General features: G+C 36.7%; 1 protein-coding gene across 3 annotated transcripts in view; it reads right to left on the reverse strand.

Moving 5' to 3' along the window:
• Positions 1–18,943, reverse strand: part of LOC136857317 (gem-associated protein 5) — a 310,853-nt gene that overhangs the window by 57,470 nt on the left and 234,440 nt on the right. For all 3 annotated transcript variants that reach the window (XM_068225137.1, XM_067135896.2, XM_067135897.2), the window contains exon 18: positions 4,341–4,488. In XM_068225137.1, coding sequence (XP_068081238.1) covers positions 4,341–4,488 — 148 coding nt within the window. The remainder of the gene's footprint in view (positions 1–4,340; positions 4,489–18,943) is intronic.

Genomic DNA, 18,943 nt, shown 5'->3' on the forward strand with positions numbered 1-18,943 from the left:
ACCACACTGACCTCTGTTAATAATTCAACCCTTACACTAGGATTTCCAGTAAATGGAATTATATGAGATCGTGGTGTATTTCCAGGCTAACATTATTTCCTCACAAATTTAGATTATACATCTCCTACCGTCACCAATGCTTCCAACATATCTTCTTGAATTTCACTAGAAATACCAACAAGATCATCATTCGAAGAATTATTCTAATCATTACGACTACCTGCGGATTTTGTTATCAGGTAAACAAATCCCTTATTTCACGCTAGCCATATCTGTTTACTTTGTCAGCTGATCAGAGATTTTTATGTACAGGAGAGGAGATAAAACATATTTTAGTCGAAAAGGCCAAAGATTTCATTAATGCAGCTGGAAATCCTCCTGCCATCTGCTGAGAATGCTGGAAAACATTTTCCACATATATTACAATTACAATATAACAATATAACAATAATTTGGATTGCTTTCAAAACTAAAATGAGCTTCAGAAAGAAAAACAAATACCGGACTGAGAAATCTTCTTAAACATTTGTAACGTATGATGACCGAAACACTGATGATCGTTTACAATGTTAGGTGAAAAATCCCAAATCAAGAAAATCAAACACAGGATTGGAACACTAAACATCCTTACATTGACAAGAAAATGTGAAGAACTGGTGGATTTGATGGAGAGGAGGAAATTTTGCAACCTTGGCATAAGTAAGAAAAAATGGAAAGGCACAGGAGTAAAACAACTGAGGAAAGGATATAAACTTCACTGGATGGGTAACAAAACCGAAGCTAGGAATGGTGTCGGATTTGTATTGAGAGAACATATAGATGCTGTAAGTGAAGTGATATATGTGAATGATAGAATCATCAAACTGGAGGTCTCCTTCAATACGGAGGCATTAACAGTCATACAGGTATATGCCCCACAGTCTGGATGTGATGAAGAAGAAAAGGAGCAATTTCGATCTGACCTGCAGGAAGCTACTGCAGGAGTGGAAAATGTATTAGTGATGGGTGATCTGAATGCACAAGTGGGAACAGACAAACTTGGGTATGAAAATGTGTTGGGCCTGCATGGTTTGGTACCAGGAACCAGGAAGGTGAAAAACTTCTAGATTTTTGTGTGAGAAATGGCTTAAAAATAAATAACAACTGGTTTCAAAAGAATTATTTCACAAAATAACAAGGTATAGTTGGGACGGGCAATCCGAATCCTTGATAGATTACATAATATCTGGCGGAAAAGGGGGTCAAACTATTTGTGATGTTAAGGTTGTACCAAGTGAGAGCTTAGATAGTGACCACAGACTGCTTCTTGCAATCATCAAAAATGTAAAATCCACACACAAAGGAAAACCAAAAATTAAAACCTGGGAACTGAAAAAAGTAGAAAACAAAATGATATATACAATAAAGGTGGCCTCCAAAATACCTGCAGACAGAACACAAGGAGGAAATACATAGTGGAACAGATTCAAAGAATGTCTTGTTGAAACTGCTGCAGAAATGTGTGGCAAAATTAGCAGTAAAGTAAAGGAAAGAAAAACAGCCTGATGGAATGATGAAGTAACGAGTGCAGTTCAGAAGAAAAATAAAGCAAGAAAGGCTCGAGATAAAGAAATTCAGAAAGGAAACGAAAAAGATGAATTAAAAATGAGTGAATTACAACAGACATACAGAGATCGTAGAGTGCGAGTGAAACGAATAGTAGCAGAAGAAAAACAAAAGTCTTGGATTGATTTTACAAATAAATTGGAAGAAGATAGTAAAGCAAATTCCAAATTGCTGTACAGTGTTATTAGAAATACCAGGAGTAATTGTGAGCAAATAACAACTTCACAGAAACCAGATGGGAGCATCACCAGGGAAGACACAGAAATAAGAGAAATTATGAAATTGCACTTTGAGAATTGACAATGGTATAAAGAAGAACTCCAGTCCTAATGCACAGATTCAGTCAAGCTGCAGTGATAATATATCTGAAGAAATGCCACCAACTTTGAGTGCAGTAGAATCAGCCCTTAAAAGTATGTGCAATGAACGAGCTTCTGGCTTTGATGAACTAAGTGCAGACATGCTGCTGCTGGCCCACAAGTAATTCAATGGCTATACAGGGTGATAAGGGCAATATGGAAGTATAAAATAATATAAGATGACTGGAAAAAGGGAGTTATAGTTCCCCTGTTCACAAAAGGAAGTCGAAAAAAGTGCAGCAACTATAGAGGGATTACCTTACTGTCCCATGGTTTAAAAATATTTGAGAAGATTCTTGAGAATAAGGAAAATTATTGAACCCCAACTGCAAGAAGACCTCATATTCACACTGAAAATGATATTAGAAAAGCACTGGGAGAAAGATCGTAACTTGACATTTGTGTTTCTAGACATCGAAAAAGCATTCGATAGTGTCCCTAGAATAACTATATGGGAGTGTCTTAAAAAAGAAGAATGTATCTATGGAACTCATTCAGAGAATAAAAATACTTTGTGATGACTGCTACAGCTGTATTCAAGTAGGAAATGGATATTCAGATTGGTTCCAGACATCTAGAGGAATGCAACAAGGCAGTGCCCTTTCACCATTACTATTCATCACCATCATGGATGAAATCATAAAAGTGAAGCAGAACACCAACATGGATCTTAAAGCATTTGCTTTTGCAGATGATATAGTTATCCGGGGAAATAGCGAGGTGGAAGTCCAGGAAAAGCTGAACATCTGGAATGATCATCTGAAAAAATATGGACTGAAAGTAAGTGCTACAAAAACTGCTGCAATGTCTTTTAACAGTCAGAGAAGTAAAGATAATATAATGCTGGAGGGTGTACAATTGGAAACAGTAAACCAGTATCAGTACCTTGGATGCATTTCACGTGACAACAGAATACAGCTTGAATTAAATAACCGTATTCAGAAGTCCAGTCAATTCTATCAGCAAGTTTGATATCTGCTCTGGAATAAACAAGTACCACTAAGATCAAAACAAATTCTGTTTCGAACATACTTTGTTACTATATTGACTTATGGGTTGGAAACATGCACAACTACAAAAATAGATGACAGCAGACTTCAGGCTTCAGAAATGAAGTTTCTAAGAAGCATGCTTCATAAGGCTAGGAAAGACAAAGTAAGAAATGAGAAGATTAGAGAACAAGCGGGAATAAATAAGTCCCTGAAGGAGACCATAACTAGGGCGCGTTTGCAATGGTTTGGTCACGTCAAACATATAACACAAAGAAGAATTGCAAATCAATGGTTGCATACGGAGATTCGTGGAAAGAGACCTGTTGGAAAACCTAGGAGGAGCTGGCTGAACCAAGTGAAGGAAGATATCACATCCAAAGGAATCAACTGGGATGAAGTCTTGAATGAGCAGTGATACATGAACAGAATAAATGGAGAGTGCTCATAAACCACACCCAGGAAACCGGAGTGGAAACTTGATGATGATGATGATGGTGATGATGATGATTACAATAACCAAGAACGTTATGGGCAATCGCAAAATGAACACTGCAGATAAACGAGAATTTCTCGGGCATTCACATTATGCGTAGATATCAAGGATAATTTAATTAAAAACCACCCATTCAATACTTTCCACGTTTAATGTGGTTATTATCTACATGATTTTATGTAGACTTATTTAGGTCAGGTACATGTTTCACCCATTATTTTGGGCATCTTCAGCCTGTGAAACATGTAACTGACCTAAATAAGTCTACATAAAATCATGTAGATAATAACCACATTAAACGTAGAAAGTATTGAATAGGTGGTTTTTTATTAAATTATCCTTGATATCTACGCCTATCATCATCTTCAATACGGAACAATAATGAGAGTTGTTACTTGTAACATTCACATTATGGCAAGCGCGTGCCACCCGAGAATTTACTGGGCATGCCATTGAAGAGGTTAAAATAAAGCATAAATCATATATAAACTTGCACATTCTTGTCTGTCCCTTTCAGAACAGATGTTCAATAATAACTATTGCTACATCATATGCACCAGGCTTGTTCATTCCCACACCTGGCCTTCTGGAGTGGAAAATCAATGGTGATACATGACCAGAGGACTTGTTGCATTTTCGTATCTTAGGGCCAGAAACAAGTCTTATGGCCACTGATCCTTTTTGAAGCATCGTTAGAAGGTTAAGCAATTATTGTGTTCTCCATGCTCTAATCAACTGTAATTTCTAACACCAGGGGAATATAAAATGACTTCTTGATCTTTAAAATTTATTCCATTTCATTACATTTCCCTGGCCTGAAAACACTTGAAATTTCCACATTGTGAGAAAAAAACACAACATAAGGAATCAAAATTAAATTATAAACAATACCTCTGTGAAACCATAGGCGCTAGGGAAACAAGCCAATCAGACAACTGTTTCTTACGAGCAGCTTCCTTCAAAGTGTCACCCAGATTTCCTTTCCAAAGTGCCATGTGCTGAACATACTCTGCATTCCCTGAAGCAGTGTGAAACTGTTCTGAAAACAATACAGAAAAAGCATAAATCTAGCAGTGCAAACTGAGTAAAAACTCGAAGACAAGCAAATATCACCAATACAGTGCAGAGCATTAGCATGCTTAGAGGTTTTCAAATTTCTACTATCACCAATACCCATTCTCCACGAAAGGGACAATTCTTGATAATATTACAGGTAAATTTTTTGTGTATAGCAACAGCAATACCAGCTTACTCTCAGATAATAGATTTTTCCACTTAACTGGAATTTACTACGGACTAATAAAAGAAATAGAAAACAAATAGATGGCCCAACAGAAATCAGTTTCTCAAAATAAAATGCCTGCAATGTAGTAGCATTGTTATAGTGAAAGAGTAATAAAGTAATGAAGTAATAAAGAGAGTGAAGAATGAATCTAATGAAGACTTCAATGCATTAATCTACGCAGACGATGTGGTGATTTGGGGAGGAACAGGAGAAGTTCAACAGAAATTAAACACATGAAACCAGCAGTTTAAGCAGTTTGGCCTAAAATTCAGCCACACAAAAACAGTAGTGATGCCAGTCAGCAGGAAAGCCCTACCGGTTAACATCCAACTGGACGGCAAGAAACTAGAAAATGTTAACCATTTCTAATATTTTGGTAGTATTGTAACTAGTGATGCAAAGTCCTCTGCTGAAATCACTAACAGAGCCCAAAAAGGAGCACAATTTTATCACCAAGTTAGGTCTCTTCTTTTGGACAATCAAATACCTGTAAGTACAAATAGAACCCTTTATCAAGTATATTTTGTGCCAATAACTACAAATGCCCTTAAAACCTGTAACATCAACAATAAGGATAGTAGCAGACTTCAAGCTGCAGAAATGAAGTTCCTGAGGTAAATGCTACAGAAAACAAGAAGAGATAAGATCTGGAATGAAGAGATCCGTCATGATACACAAGTAAAGCAGTCACCAAGCAAAAATGTAAGAACATCCAGACTCAAACTGTATGACCATGTAAAAAGGATGGATCAAAAGAGTTGTTGTTTGAGTCATCAGCCCACAGATGGGTTTCATGCAACCCTCCATGCCACCGTATCCTGTGCCAACCTTTTGATATCTACGTAACTGCTGCATCCTACATCTGCTCTAATCTGCTTGTCATATTCATACCTTGGTCTACCCCTACCGTTCTTACCACCTACACTTCTCTCAAAAACAAACTGAACAATTCCTGGGTGTCTTGAGATGAGTCCTATCATTCTATCTCTTCTTCTGGTCAAGGTTAAGCAAATCGAACCCCTCTCACCAATTAAATTCAGTATCTCTTCATTCATGATTTGATTTATCCATCTCACCTTCAGCATTCTTCTGTAATACCACATTTCAAAAGCTTCTATTCTCTTTCTTTCTGAGCTACTTATTGTCCATGTTAGAACAGCAAGAAAATTGCTAGAAAAGGAACTGAAAGGCAAAAGACCTACTGGCAGACCAAAGAAATGATGGATCAGACAAGTAAAGCAGGACCTGGAAGAAAGAAGAGTGGAATGGCACCAAGTTGAGAAGGAAGAAATGTACCTGAATAGACAAATATGGAGATCGCTCTTGTACAACACCCGGGCGACTGGAGATGGTTAAGGGATGATGATGTTGATGTAACAACAATCATTCATGATCAAGCCACACTACGATATTCTCCTCTTCCTAGTCGCTGCCCGACGGTGTTCTAATTTTCCTAGTCGCTGTCTTCACACACACACACACACACACACACACACACAAAATAGTTAGTGAAAAGGCTCAATTATTGCATACAGATACATCAGAGGTTTTCTACAGTTATAAACATCATATCTTTTCTTTTTCTTTACAATTGGCTTTACGTCGCACTGACACAGATAAGTCTTATGGTGACGATGGGATAGCAAAGGCCTAGGAGTGGGAAGGAAGCGACCGTGGCCTTGATTAAGGTACCACCCCAGCATTTGCCTGGTGCGAATACAATAATTTTTAATAGCTGCCTGTATGCTAATAACTCACAGCATACAATATGAAGTAATGCTGCAACCGAAGTCCAGTATAACTAAAACAACTGATAATAATCTCTACAAACATTGTTACAATACTTACAAATATGAGAGTTGGGGCATAAGTCACAGCAACTATTTTTTGCCTCATATTTGCACAGTGCTACCATACAATGGTCACATGTAATGGAAAGTATGACTCTCATAGTACAGTAGAACCCCATTTTAACGTGCCCACTTTTAAGGAAATCCCGCTTTTAACAAAGATTTTCATAAGGCCCAGCCAAATCGCCATAAGCACAATATTATTTGAACCCCCTTCTAATGAAACCCCAACATAAGGAAAGGTCCGTTTTTAAGCAATATACTTCACATAAATTACTATCGCACATCCCATTGTAACGAAAATTTACAATAAGATACTTTTTTTTCTAAACTTGCTTGAAATGTTAATTAACTTCCGTTTTCACGTAATCTCAGTCCGCAGTTAACATGTTAAATTAAGCCGCTCCTTTAGCGATGTGTGGAACCATGATAAATTGGTGCAGTCTTTGAAAATCGCTGTTATCGGGCAACCAGCAGTCACTGTCATGATAGATGCCGTTGGTTAGTCATGTCCCCTAAACTGTAGGCAGTACCGGAATGACTGCTGTATGGGAGTGAAATTCAGTTTCCGGCAAGACTAGCTGTACGGCCTAGAGGCATGACTGATGTGCCGCGAGACACAACTTCATGAAATATAAACATTTAGGTAGAAGGTTTCTTGCAAATCTCACGTGATTTACAGTGAAAGATATATATCAGAAAATTAAAAGCAATTAGAAACTGAAAAGGCTATAGATATTGAAAAAAATGAAAATGTGTTCTAGAAAAAAATGACAGAATACGTAGAAAGTCATACCTTCCATGCCTTACGCTGCCTGAACAGTCATGGGTAGACCCCAAGTGTAAGCGTAAGAAATGTACAGCTGTTCAAGCTCTACAAAAAAGTCTGCGAGGGCATATACTTATCTCCAACCATTTGACATTTAGAGCAATTTTAGTTCATAGTCGGTGGTAAAGAAAAACTTTTTAAATAAATAAATAAATAAATAAATAAATAAATAAATAGACAGACAGACAGACAGACAGACAGAGATATTCACCTAATTTTACATCCAAATAACGTGTCTAACCTCCTCTAGAACTCATTAAGGATTAAAATAACCTTGAACTCTTTCCGCTCACGTGTCGACAACAGGTCGACAACCGCCGTTCAGCACTAACACTCGGGGTCGACCAGAGCTCGACACACGGTTTTGCTTATTACAAGTTGTCCATTTCATGACCGTATCGATGAATATCGATGGTGTTCGGGTAAAGGGGGTTAAGTCATTTTTTGTGAAAATGGAGTTAAGTTGCTTAGAATGAACTAGAAGATATATTCTACACTGGGTAAAAGGAGCTAAGTCGTACCTTCATTTTTAGGACCACTACGTAAATGTGTAATAGGAGTTGAAACCAAAAAGATCAATACATGTTTGGGTAAAAGGGGCTATGTCAACTTATCCCCTTTTGCACGCTACGCTCTCGGTGAGTAGAAGGGATTAAGTCACTTATCTCCTTTTACGCACCACATATAACTTGACTTAAACCTTTTTGCCCAGTGTACTGTCCAAACACGGGGACCGTCAAGTTATTATTATTAATTTTTTGGTAGCAATAGTGAACCGGCCAGGAGTTTTGAACTGAAAACCCTGCACCAGATATTGATCCTCGTCTGATAGACCTGCTAGACTCTGATGATGACCCACTTTATTCGCCAGATGGAGAAGACAGCTGTTCACCTGTTTCATCAGACATTAATTCACCGAAGAAAAGGATAAATGAGAAAAGAAACTAACTACATTACAGCCATTGTGATTTTACGAAGAAGATCCAGTGTTCAAAACTAGGGAGGGTCATTTAGACCAGGTGCATGAACTTGGAAATCAAACGGAGGTAGGGAATAATAATAATAATAATAATAATAATAATAATAATAATAATAATAATAATAATAATAATAATAATAACTTTGGTTCAGAAAATGTGGGAAAAGCTGGGAAAGTCGAGATAAGGAAACAAATTAAACGGCGTACCCAAAAAATTCGTAGAGATCGTAAGGAGAAAGGAAACAGAGGTCTAGAATATACGACTGAAACAGGGAAAGTTGTTTTGGGAAGGAAAGCTAAATCTTTGCCAGGCTGTAGGTTAAAGTGTAAACATAGAGTTCTGGAAGAAGATAGAAGAGTAATTTTTAAAGATTACTGGGGTAATGGAGACTACTCTAAAAGAGATTTATATATTTCCGGCTTATTAACAACCAATGAAAAACAAAGTGAGAGAAGAAAAAAAGTACCATGTCCTGATGAGAAAGTAAAAAGCAGATCTGTAACGTACACATACCATCTGAGAATTAATGGAGAACTACAAGTAATATGAAAAAAAAAAGCTTCCTTTACACATTTGATGAAACAAATATGTTTATAGCAAATGTCTTTAAGAAGTCCCAGAAATCACTCACTGGAATAACACCTGTTGACTGTAGGGGACGCCACATTTATACAAACAAGTTAAATGAAATGATTCAGAAAGCTAAGAATCACATACTTTCTATATCTGCTTATGAGAGCCGCTATTCAAGGCGACCGACTTCAAAAAAGTATCTTCCAGCTCATTATATTTTAAGTAAAATGTATGATGAACATAAGAGCTTGCGATGGCAATAGGCTTGTTAGTTGAACTGTTTATGAGCGATTGTTTCATGAACAGAATCTGTCCATAAAATCACTGAAGAAGGATACCTGTCACACCTATGACAAGTACGCATTGAAAATAAGTTTGGCAGAAGAAGATCAGCAATTAACTTTGCGTAAATCTCTTGCTATTCAGCATGGGTTAGCTGATGAGGCATATTTAGCAAAATCCAATGATAAGAAGCTATCCCATTCAGATAACACTATTGTTGTCTTGGCTTTTTATATGCAGCAGTGCATTCCGACCCCCAACATCGAGAGTTCTGTTGCATTTTATAAGAGATTGCTCTGGATTTGCGACCTCACTGTACATGACTGCACAACTAATCAGGCGCACTGTTACATGTGGATTGAAGCAGATGGTGGAAGGGACTTCAATCAGATTGCATCTTGTGTGGCCAGACATCTCACAAGTGTCCCTTCTCATGTCGAAAGAGTAATAATGTACTCAAATACATGTGGAGGACAAAATAAAAATATGGTGGCAATGTGCATGTCTGCATTAAGAAATGATTCCACTATAGACATAATAGACCACAAGTTCTTGATCCCTGGTCACACACACTTAGAATGTGACACTGACCATGCCCTTACTGAGAGGAAGAAGAGGAAGAAGAAGAATAATAATAAGAAGAAGAAAGCTTCAATTCTAGTTTATCATCCATATGATTGGCTGCAACTTGTTCGCTCCTGTAGGAAGACTCATCCTTTCAAAGTACACCCTATGAGTATAGAACACTTCTTAGAGTACTCTGATTTGTACAAAAATGTGTTACAAATGAAGAAAAACAATGATGACGGGGAAAAGTTTTATTGGAAGGATGTAAAGTGGCTTAGATATGAGAAAAACTCAACGGTACTTCTCTACAAAGACACGTTGGATGAGTCTGCAAACTTGCTCTTCTCTACCTAGACGAGGTCTAGGTAATAATCGACTGTTACCTCAGCAGTCTTACAAAGGACCAATTCCGACTTCAGTGCTGAAGAAACTAGATCATCTTTCTCTGCTACCTTTAATACCTGAAGTATTTCACAACTTCTATAAGGGACTTCCAAAAAACGTAACTCCCGATATTCTTCCTGATACTGTTGCCGACCGTGATGAGGAAGGTGATGATGAGCTTTACTAATAGATAGACAAAATAGACAAAACTTGTGGTTATGAGGATACTAAAATGTAACAAAGGCATTGTTTGTGATAGTTTCATTACTACATTTATAAAAAAAAATATTGATTATATCTCTAACATTCAGTATTCTTGTGAAATGAGAAAATGTTTATTTCCTTTGATAATATGGAAATTCATTTCCTGGCACCAATGAAATGTTTTCTTTCAAATTTTTTGCTTTTATACACTGTACTTGTTAGTGTATCGCAGTATTTAAATAAAATGTTGAAGGTGCAAAAGGGTATATGTCTCTACTGCTACTCGGGTAAAAGGGGTTAAGTCAGTACCTTCTGTTTATTTTGAATTTAATATCGTCCAAACTCAACTAATTCGTCGTACAAACATCCAGTATGTGAAAAACATTAACATTGTTAGCATTTAATATGTTTTATACGTTTGCAAAAGCATTCTCTGATTTACAGTACGTGGGTGAAGTTCGATTTTCATTTTTCTCGAAACTCATTTTTATGACTTAACTCCCTTTACCCGAACACCATCGATATAATCAAGAAGTTAGTAAAATAACCACCTAATCGATTAGGTGGTTATTTTACTAACTTCTTGACACGGTTTTGCGTCGCATAACTACTGTGTGGAGTACATTATGACTTCTATTTATTATTCAATGTGTGCTGCTATCTTCTGGGCACTGTGAGAATGAATTTCAAACAACTTTTTCTAGAATGCAAAGGCAATATTACTCTGTTTCCTTGGTTATGTATATGCTCAATTGAAAGCGATCGCGGGAAAATGGTGGTGTCTGGCTTGACAATTTAGACTGAATTTATGGATAATGACCACGAAGTTGATGAACTTTTTGAGGCAAGTGATGAAACTGATGTTTCAGAAAGTGATCTGAGTGATAACAATAATGACAGCAAAGCGTGTAATGCTGGGGGAGGTGATAATATGTTGCTGCAACCCGGACCTCATCGGCATGTACAAAATTCTAATACTGCTGGGAGATCGTGGACTACAGGTGATGTAGGCCTGCCAAAATTCTCTTAGGTCAGTAAGTGGATTTGTAAGCCATGGCAATAGACCTATTACAGAATTAGAGTACTGGCAACTATTTTTTATGGACCAGCTATTAACCTCCATTATGAATTAGACTAAAGAGTACGCAAAACTAAACATTCAAAGAAACGCTCCACTTCAGAAGCTGTCTATATGGTGTTCATGGAAGGAAATCACAGTAGGACTGCAAGGTTTGCAGCAATAGGAAAGTTGAGTAGGAGAGACAAGAAATGGTTCACTTCTGCAAAAACCTGTGAGAAACAACCAGGACTTCACCCACGACTGTGCTTCGAAAAGTACCACACCTTCCAGAAATTCCGATGAAAATGTGGCAAGAAACCTATCTGTGTCTTTAATATGTCTTTGTGTACAATATTTTTGCATTTGGAATGTGTACAAATTTGATGTAAATATATAAATAAGTGTTTCATAATACATCTCCCAGTATGGCAAAAAATGACTGAAATAATTATGGCTAGGAAAATATTCGAGGGCAAAGGGTTAAAGTACATAATTTACATGAATGGTTCAGGAGTTAGGACTGTTTTAGTCAGGGTGGGTCGCTAGTTAACCTTAAAATATCCATAAAAATTATTAATTTCATATTGTTACCTTCAAATTTGGATTACAATTAATGTTTTATTGTGTGTGAAAATAAGAGGCTATCATTCCTTTATTAAGGGTGATATATTTCAAGTTCAGTTTACAAAGTCGTGTTCGCACGCATAGAACCAGTTTTTACCAGCCGGGAGAGAAGTATTGATTTTTCAATCGACCAGTCAGCTGTACCATGTGACCTACTTGGAAACTTTCAAGGCCAAGGAAATGTGCAGCGCGTGTGGAATATTCTGGAGAATGTAATATCTAGAATTGCAGTAACCCATCAGGTGTAAGAACGACGTCCAATTACGAGACAATATGGTGACACATCCACCTGGGAAACGGTTATATACTCGTATTTTACAAAGAAACACTCTCTTATACTCTGATATTTAGATGCTGTAATATGCTGGTACTTTGATTCTACGATATTCTAACTCTGATACCCTCCGAAATTATAGTATTTGACGAGAAAATCAGATTTTCGAGGGCTAAGTTACGTACTGTTCTTCAATAAATTCAATGTGGTTGTGTGTGGAACACAGACTAAAATTTTGTGTTAGTTTCAGCTTTCACAGCACCAAGAGAGAAAAGGACCGCAACGCGTTCACTGACGTTTGCCAGGATGTTTCAACTACCATCTGAAGGAGAAACCTACAAGATTTCAGATCTGGACTTGGCTGTCATCATGAAGAATTAAGATATAGGCAACATTTAACATGGGGAGATAGCGACTGGAGCAGATTACCAGCAACATGTGAACGAGCAGTTCCAGAACATCGACGGAGATCCACATCCATCAGACATTTAAGTACCAATTTATGTTTTCCTGTTCATCTTTGTAGAAATAATACTTACTTATTCATTAGTGATAGTATTTGTATTAGATTTGTAATTCTGATATTTCCATTCTTCTTTCACATGGATAATGGTAGTTTTGTTACGTTGTGAATGTATGAGTTATTGGATTCTATTAGAGTGGTTAGACTGTGTGTGTCTTCTAATATGACTCTAAATGTCCCAACCAACAGTTTAGTGTACTATTTAAAAATCACTGTCTTCACCAATAAATGATAATTTATTTTTGAGAGGATTTTCAAATGTTTGAACTCGTGTGGGACATATCATCATCATCATCATCATCATCATCATCATAGCTCGGGTTAAACAAAAGATTAAGGGTCATGAGCTTAAATGTAACTTGATCTTTTTGTGAAATATTGATATGTGTTCAATTAAGTAGAATATGAGCCTGGAATATGGTGGAATCCTGACGGATCAATTATTGAATTTATTTGGGAAGTATGTGTTTGGTGAACCATGACTTCTGCAAATGTTGGAGCACGTGTTAAATGATGTGTGAAAGATTTAAAGTAATAATAATTTTATCGTGGTTCATGAACCACAGGTTCGAGGTGTTAATGTTTGACCTGTATTATGTGCGTGTTTGTAGTCGACAATTCTTCTAAATATTAAACCACTGATATTTTATGACCAACGTTGTGAGAACTTTATTATCTCTGAATAAGTGATCACCCATATTTTATCATATTTCTGTGAGGGTCGTGAGTAGATATTTGACCGATACCGTCATCTTAAGATTCCATGAGCAGATGATAATAAAAATTTAGTATTCAAATTATAGAATCCGCTTGTAATATATGTAAATAATATTCATGTGTCTCTTGTGTGAATGTGGAGTGAGTGTTGCAGTGATTTACATTGTTCTGTGATTTATTGAAATGTGGTTCTGACCTGGCCACGTGTTTACCATGTTGGGCCCAGGTTATTGTCAGCATTGTTTAGGATGATTAAATTTATGTGAATGTAAACCTTTGGTGAATTTTATTTAAAATTTATGTTGAGGTAACATTAAGTTACCAGACAAATGAATAAGTGTGTGTTGTTTCATTAGTGAGGGCAAAGTTTCCCATAATAAGAATTAACTAATATCACGTGTTATTTAGTGAAATATTGAAGGAGTTTCGTGGAAATAATAATTATGAGAATGCAACTTAATGATAATAAGTCTGAAATAGATGTGCTTTAATTAAAATTTTTATAATAAATATTTTCGAGGCATAGTTCAGTGGAACTTATACCAGATACAGGGAATAATGTAAATGAAACTTATCCACGAGATGGACAACTTTGTTATAATACTTCTGACAGATTTTTGTGAAGAATTGATTAGTTTATTTAGAGAATGTAAAGTGTGTTTTTTTTTTGTTTTTTTGTTTTGTTTCTTTTTTTTTTTTTTGTTTTTTTTTTTTTGTAGATGTTATCACGAAAGCACATGATAATCTAGGATAGCCTACTAGGATGGCATAGGATCATTTAAGAGTCATGAAAGCTCACCGACATTTAATTTTCTTAAAACTTGTAAATAATTCCACAATTATTAAGAGGTGATCCTCACAGCATAAATTTACTTTCTTTCTTTCTTTCTTTCTTTCTTTCTTTAAGCCACACATGTAGGCTAATAACAGTTTGTTATGCTTTCCAGTTAAAATTCAGCTTCAAAAGGGTCGGAGAACGATGGTGTTATATCACAGGCAACTCGCAGAAAAGAATTTTGAGTTAAAATCCATCAAAATTTGGTTGTAAAAATTGGTTAATTTTGTGTTTCAGTGTTAGTTTAAATGTCAAACCTGTTGTCTTAATTTTTTTTTTTTTTTTTTTTTTTTTTTTTTTTACGTCAGTCCTTGTATCTTTCCTGCCTTTTAAAAGCAAGCAAAGCCAGACAACGAACTGTCCACACCTGGAACTTTCGCTCTCCAGCTGAGCCTACCGGGAATAAAGGGGGCAATATCATACATCAAGCCTGCGACAATTCTACCATATTTTGCAGCACTCGCAATAATGGCGGTCAATCTATATATATATAAAATAAGAGTTTTGCCTGTACATTGCTCAGAATTAAAAAAGGATGGTATTTCTGTATCAGTCATTCCCAGAGTAACTAGGAAATGCACTTTTTACTTTTCCGTAATGTCTGTCTGTCTGTCTGTATGTATGTATGTACATGCATCACGAGAAAACGGCTGAAGAGAATTTAATGAAAATCGGTATACAAATTTGGGTAATAAGTCGCTACAATCTAGGCCATAAATAATTTTATTCACGCTGACTGAAATGGTAGTTTAGGGAAGGCCTAAAATTTAATTCTAAAATATTTATGTTTTTAGTGGTCATATCTTAATGAAAATCGATATACAAAGCCGGGGAATAAGTCGCTATAATCTAGGCCATAAATAATTTTACTCAGGCTGAGTGAAATGGTAGTTTAGGGGAAGGCCTAAAATTTAATTCTCAAATATTGGTTATTAATGGTCATATCTTAATGAAAATCAGTAGGGGAAGTCGAGGAATAAGTCGCTACAATCTAGGCCATAAATAATTGTATTCACGCTGAGAAAAATGGTAGTTTAGGGAAAGGCCTACAATGGAATTTTCAAATATTTATGTTATTAGTGGTTCTATCATAATGAAAATCGGTATGCAAAGTCAGAGAATAAGTCACTATAATCTAGGCCATAAATAATTATATTTACGCTGAATGAAATGGTAGTTTAGGGGTAGGCCTAAAATTTAATTCCCAAATAATTATGTTATTAGTGGTCATATCGGTAAATACTACATAACTAAAGTTGTACAGTATTATATTTCCAAACATTTATGTCTTATACATTGTTACCATAACGGCTATGATCAGAGATATTCATGAATTTGGATTTTTGTTACTAAGTCCTTATCAGCACCGAGTCTCGAGAAAATAGGTAGACAGTATTTAATGAAAATCAGCATGTAAAGTCAGATTATAAGGAACTACAGTCTACGCTATAAATAATTTTATAAGACGCCTTAAGATCACAGAGTCAAAAGAAAACTAAATGTGAATGCCTATAATATAGAAATCTCATAAAATTGGTCAACAATAACATTACATTGACCACTGTTTGTTGTGATGTGCTTTGTCTTCTGTTGCCACTCATCTCCGATAGATAGGATTACTGCTGCGTACCGAGTATTTTTTTTAAGTTTGTCTTACGTTGCACCAACACAGTTAGGTCTTATGGCGATGATGGGATAGGAAAGGGCTATGAGTGTGAAGGAAGCGGCCTTGGCCTTAATTAAGGTATAACACCAGCATTTGCTTGGTGTGAAAATGGGAATCCACGGAATAATATCTTCAAGGCTGCTGACAGTGGAGTTCGAATCCACTATCTGCCAGATGCAAACTCACAGCTGCGCGCCCCTAACCACACGGCCAACTCGCCCAGTCGTACGAATGTAACAGTCTGCCTAAATAATGGCAGAAAGTAGCTGGGGAGTTAGATGAATTTCTTCTCTAGCATGCCATTCCTCTGTTTCATAAATTTTCCAATACTACTGGTACGTAACACACTGGTTCATCATAGCATTTAAGCTATTCAATCCCTATTCTGAGGGACTGATTGGAAAGAAAAGTGTGCATATTTAACAGAATAATGGCAGAAAAGTGTTCATGGCTGTCTGCGGCCTGGTCATTCCAGCTCTAAAACTTTGGACTGCTAGATCGGCACCGTAGTACTGTTAGTTAAAAGTGAGAAAATGTGCAGTTTTTCATTTGATCGAGTATTTTATATGATAACATTGCTTTTAATCGCAATGTCCTATATTGACTTGTTAGGAAAACCACAAATTCAGAATCCCATAATGAAGCACGGGTACAACAGCTAGTAATAATAATAAATTTTAAAATGTATCCATAATCCCATAATGAAGTTAAATATCCTATGTCCAGTCATTATCTGAAAAAGGAGAATCCTAACTAATGATAGTTAAATAGTTATGTCTCCAGTGAGGTCAGCTGCCTTAACCTACAGCCGCAGCGCTGTTACACCGGTTAGGCATTTCCATCTCACAGCATCAATCGCTGCTTAGGAATCACGTGGAGCGCACAGAGTGAAGAATATCTGCAGCTTCATTCACTGTTTCTGTTCCTGTGTTGCAAGTTGTGCTACGAGTTACATTTGTGTCTGTGATAAGTGTTGTATTGCGAGTTACGGCGGACTACGTTAATTATGGCTGCTAAACGTAAGAAGCTGACTCTTCAACAAAAGATCGACATCATTAGTGATGTTGAAAGGGATAGCCAAGTAGTCTTGTCACAGATGGCCAAAAAGAAATGACTTGGCACCCTCTATGCTGTTTGGCATCACGAAGCAGAAGGAAGCAATTCTGACCGCTGAAGTGGTGAGTGGTTTTGGGGCAAAAATACGGAAGAATATTCGTTCTTTGCCATACAAGGAACTTGAAAGCATTTTAATGAAATGGTTCATGGGAAAAAAGAGCGAGAATGCTCTAAAAGCTCGAGAAGATGCACTTAAGCTGGGTTTGGTTGATTTCCATGCTTCTAATGGCTGGTTTGATCGTTTTAAAAAACGGCACAATCTTTTGTTTCAAAACATGTGCAGCGAGAGTGCGGAAGTTAACGACGATACAGTTGTGTACTGGAAAAAGAATATGTTACCTCAACTTCTTGAAGGATATAATGCGAAGGATTTTTTTAACGCTGATGAAACGGGAGTGTTTTACAATTTGTTCCTGTCCAAAACAAGACAAGCTGTTTGCGGAGAAAAATGTCACAGAGGCAAAAAAAAAAAGTAAAGAAAGACTGACAGCATTGTTATGTGTTAACAGCGACGGGAGTGAAAAATTACCCCCACTAATAATTGGAAAATTTAAGAATCCAAGATGCTTCAAGAACACCTGTACACTCCCATATAAATATGATTTTAACAAACATGCGTGGATGACATCGGAGATATTTCTAACGTTTTTACGAAGCTTAGATGCTAAGATAGGATCAGCAGGAAAGAAGATAGTGCTGGTGATAGACAGACGTCCAGCTCATCCTTCAGATACATCTTTCCTACAGAACATCTAAGTGATTTTCTTTCCTCCTAACTGCACTAGTCACCTGCAGCCTTTGGATCTTGGCATTATTCATTCTGTGAAAGGGAAGTACAGGAAGGCCCTGGCACAAAGAGCTATTTCTTTCCTCGAAAGAAATGAGGAAATGAAATTGAATATACTCCAAGCCATGCATATGTTTGTAGCAGCATGGCAACTAGTCACACCAGACACTATTCAAAACTGCTTTGGCCATGCAGGTTTTGGTGCCATTTTGGAAGTTTTAGTGAAGATGATACTACTGATGACATTAGGGAAGATTGGGGGGTTGTATCAAAAGATTCAAGTGCCGCAACATTAGAAGAATTTGTTACTTGTGATGATATCCTAACCTCAGCACCACAGATGGATGTTGGAGACCTCTGTGACAATCAAAAAGACGAAGTACTGAAGAGGAAGAAGAAGAAGATCCAGCAGAACCAACTTTTGGGGCAGCAGTGGAGGGACTGGATATTTTCTGCCGGTACTTCTCCTCCTTTAACACTGATGAAGATCTCATCAAGAGCCTCAACAAACTTGAGAGAAAACTTCTTTCCGTGGGACATCTGGGGAAGAGGAAGCAAACTACTGTACTGGACTACTTCAGAAAGTGAAGGTTAATATGCTTATTCTCATGGTCCACATGATCTCTATTTTTCACAAAACTCTTTAAAATAATATTAGGTCTCTGTTCTTTCAATTTAAAACTGCAAGTCAGTAATACCTGTTTCTCTTTTCCTTGCTGCAGGTTGTGCTCCTATTGATCCACTAAGCAATTTGTTATGTCTGCTGTTTTGTAAGTAATTTCTGTTATTCTTGTGTTAATTTGAGTTTTTAGTATTAATATGTTCATTTATTATTTCTTGACATTATATTAGTTAAAGACATAAATGTATTATTATTTCTTGTGATATATAGCCTATTTTTTAACCCTCTTTTAAGGAAAACCCCTTTTAAAGGAAGA

Source organism: Anabrus simplex, chromosome 1 (genome assembly GCF_040414725.1).
Source record: "Anabrus simplex isolate iqAnaSimp1 chromosome 1, ASM4041472v1, whole genome shotgun sequence".
Lineage (NCBI taxonomy): Eukaryota > Metazoa > Arthropoda > Insecta > Orthoptera > Tettigoniidae > Anabrus > Anabrus simplex.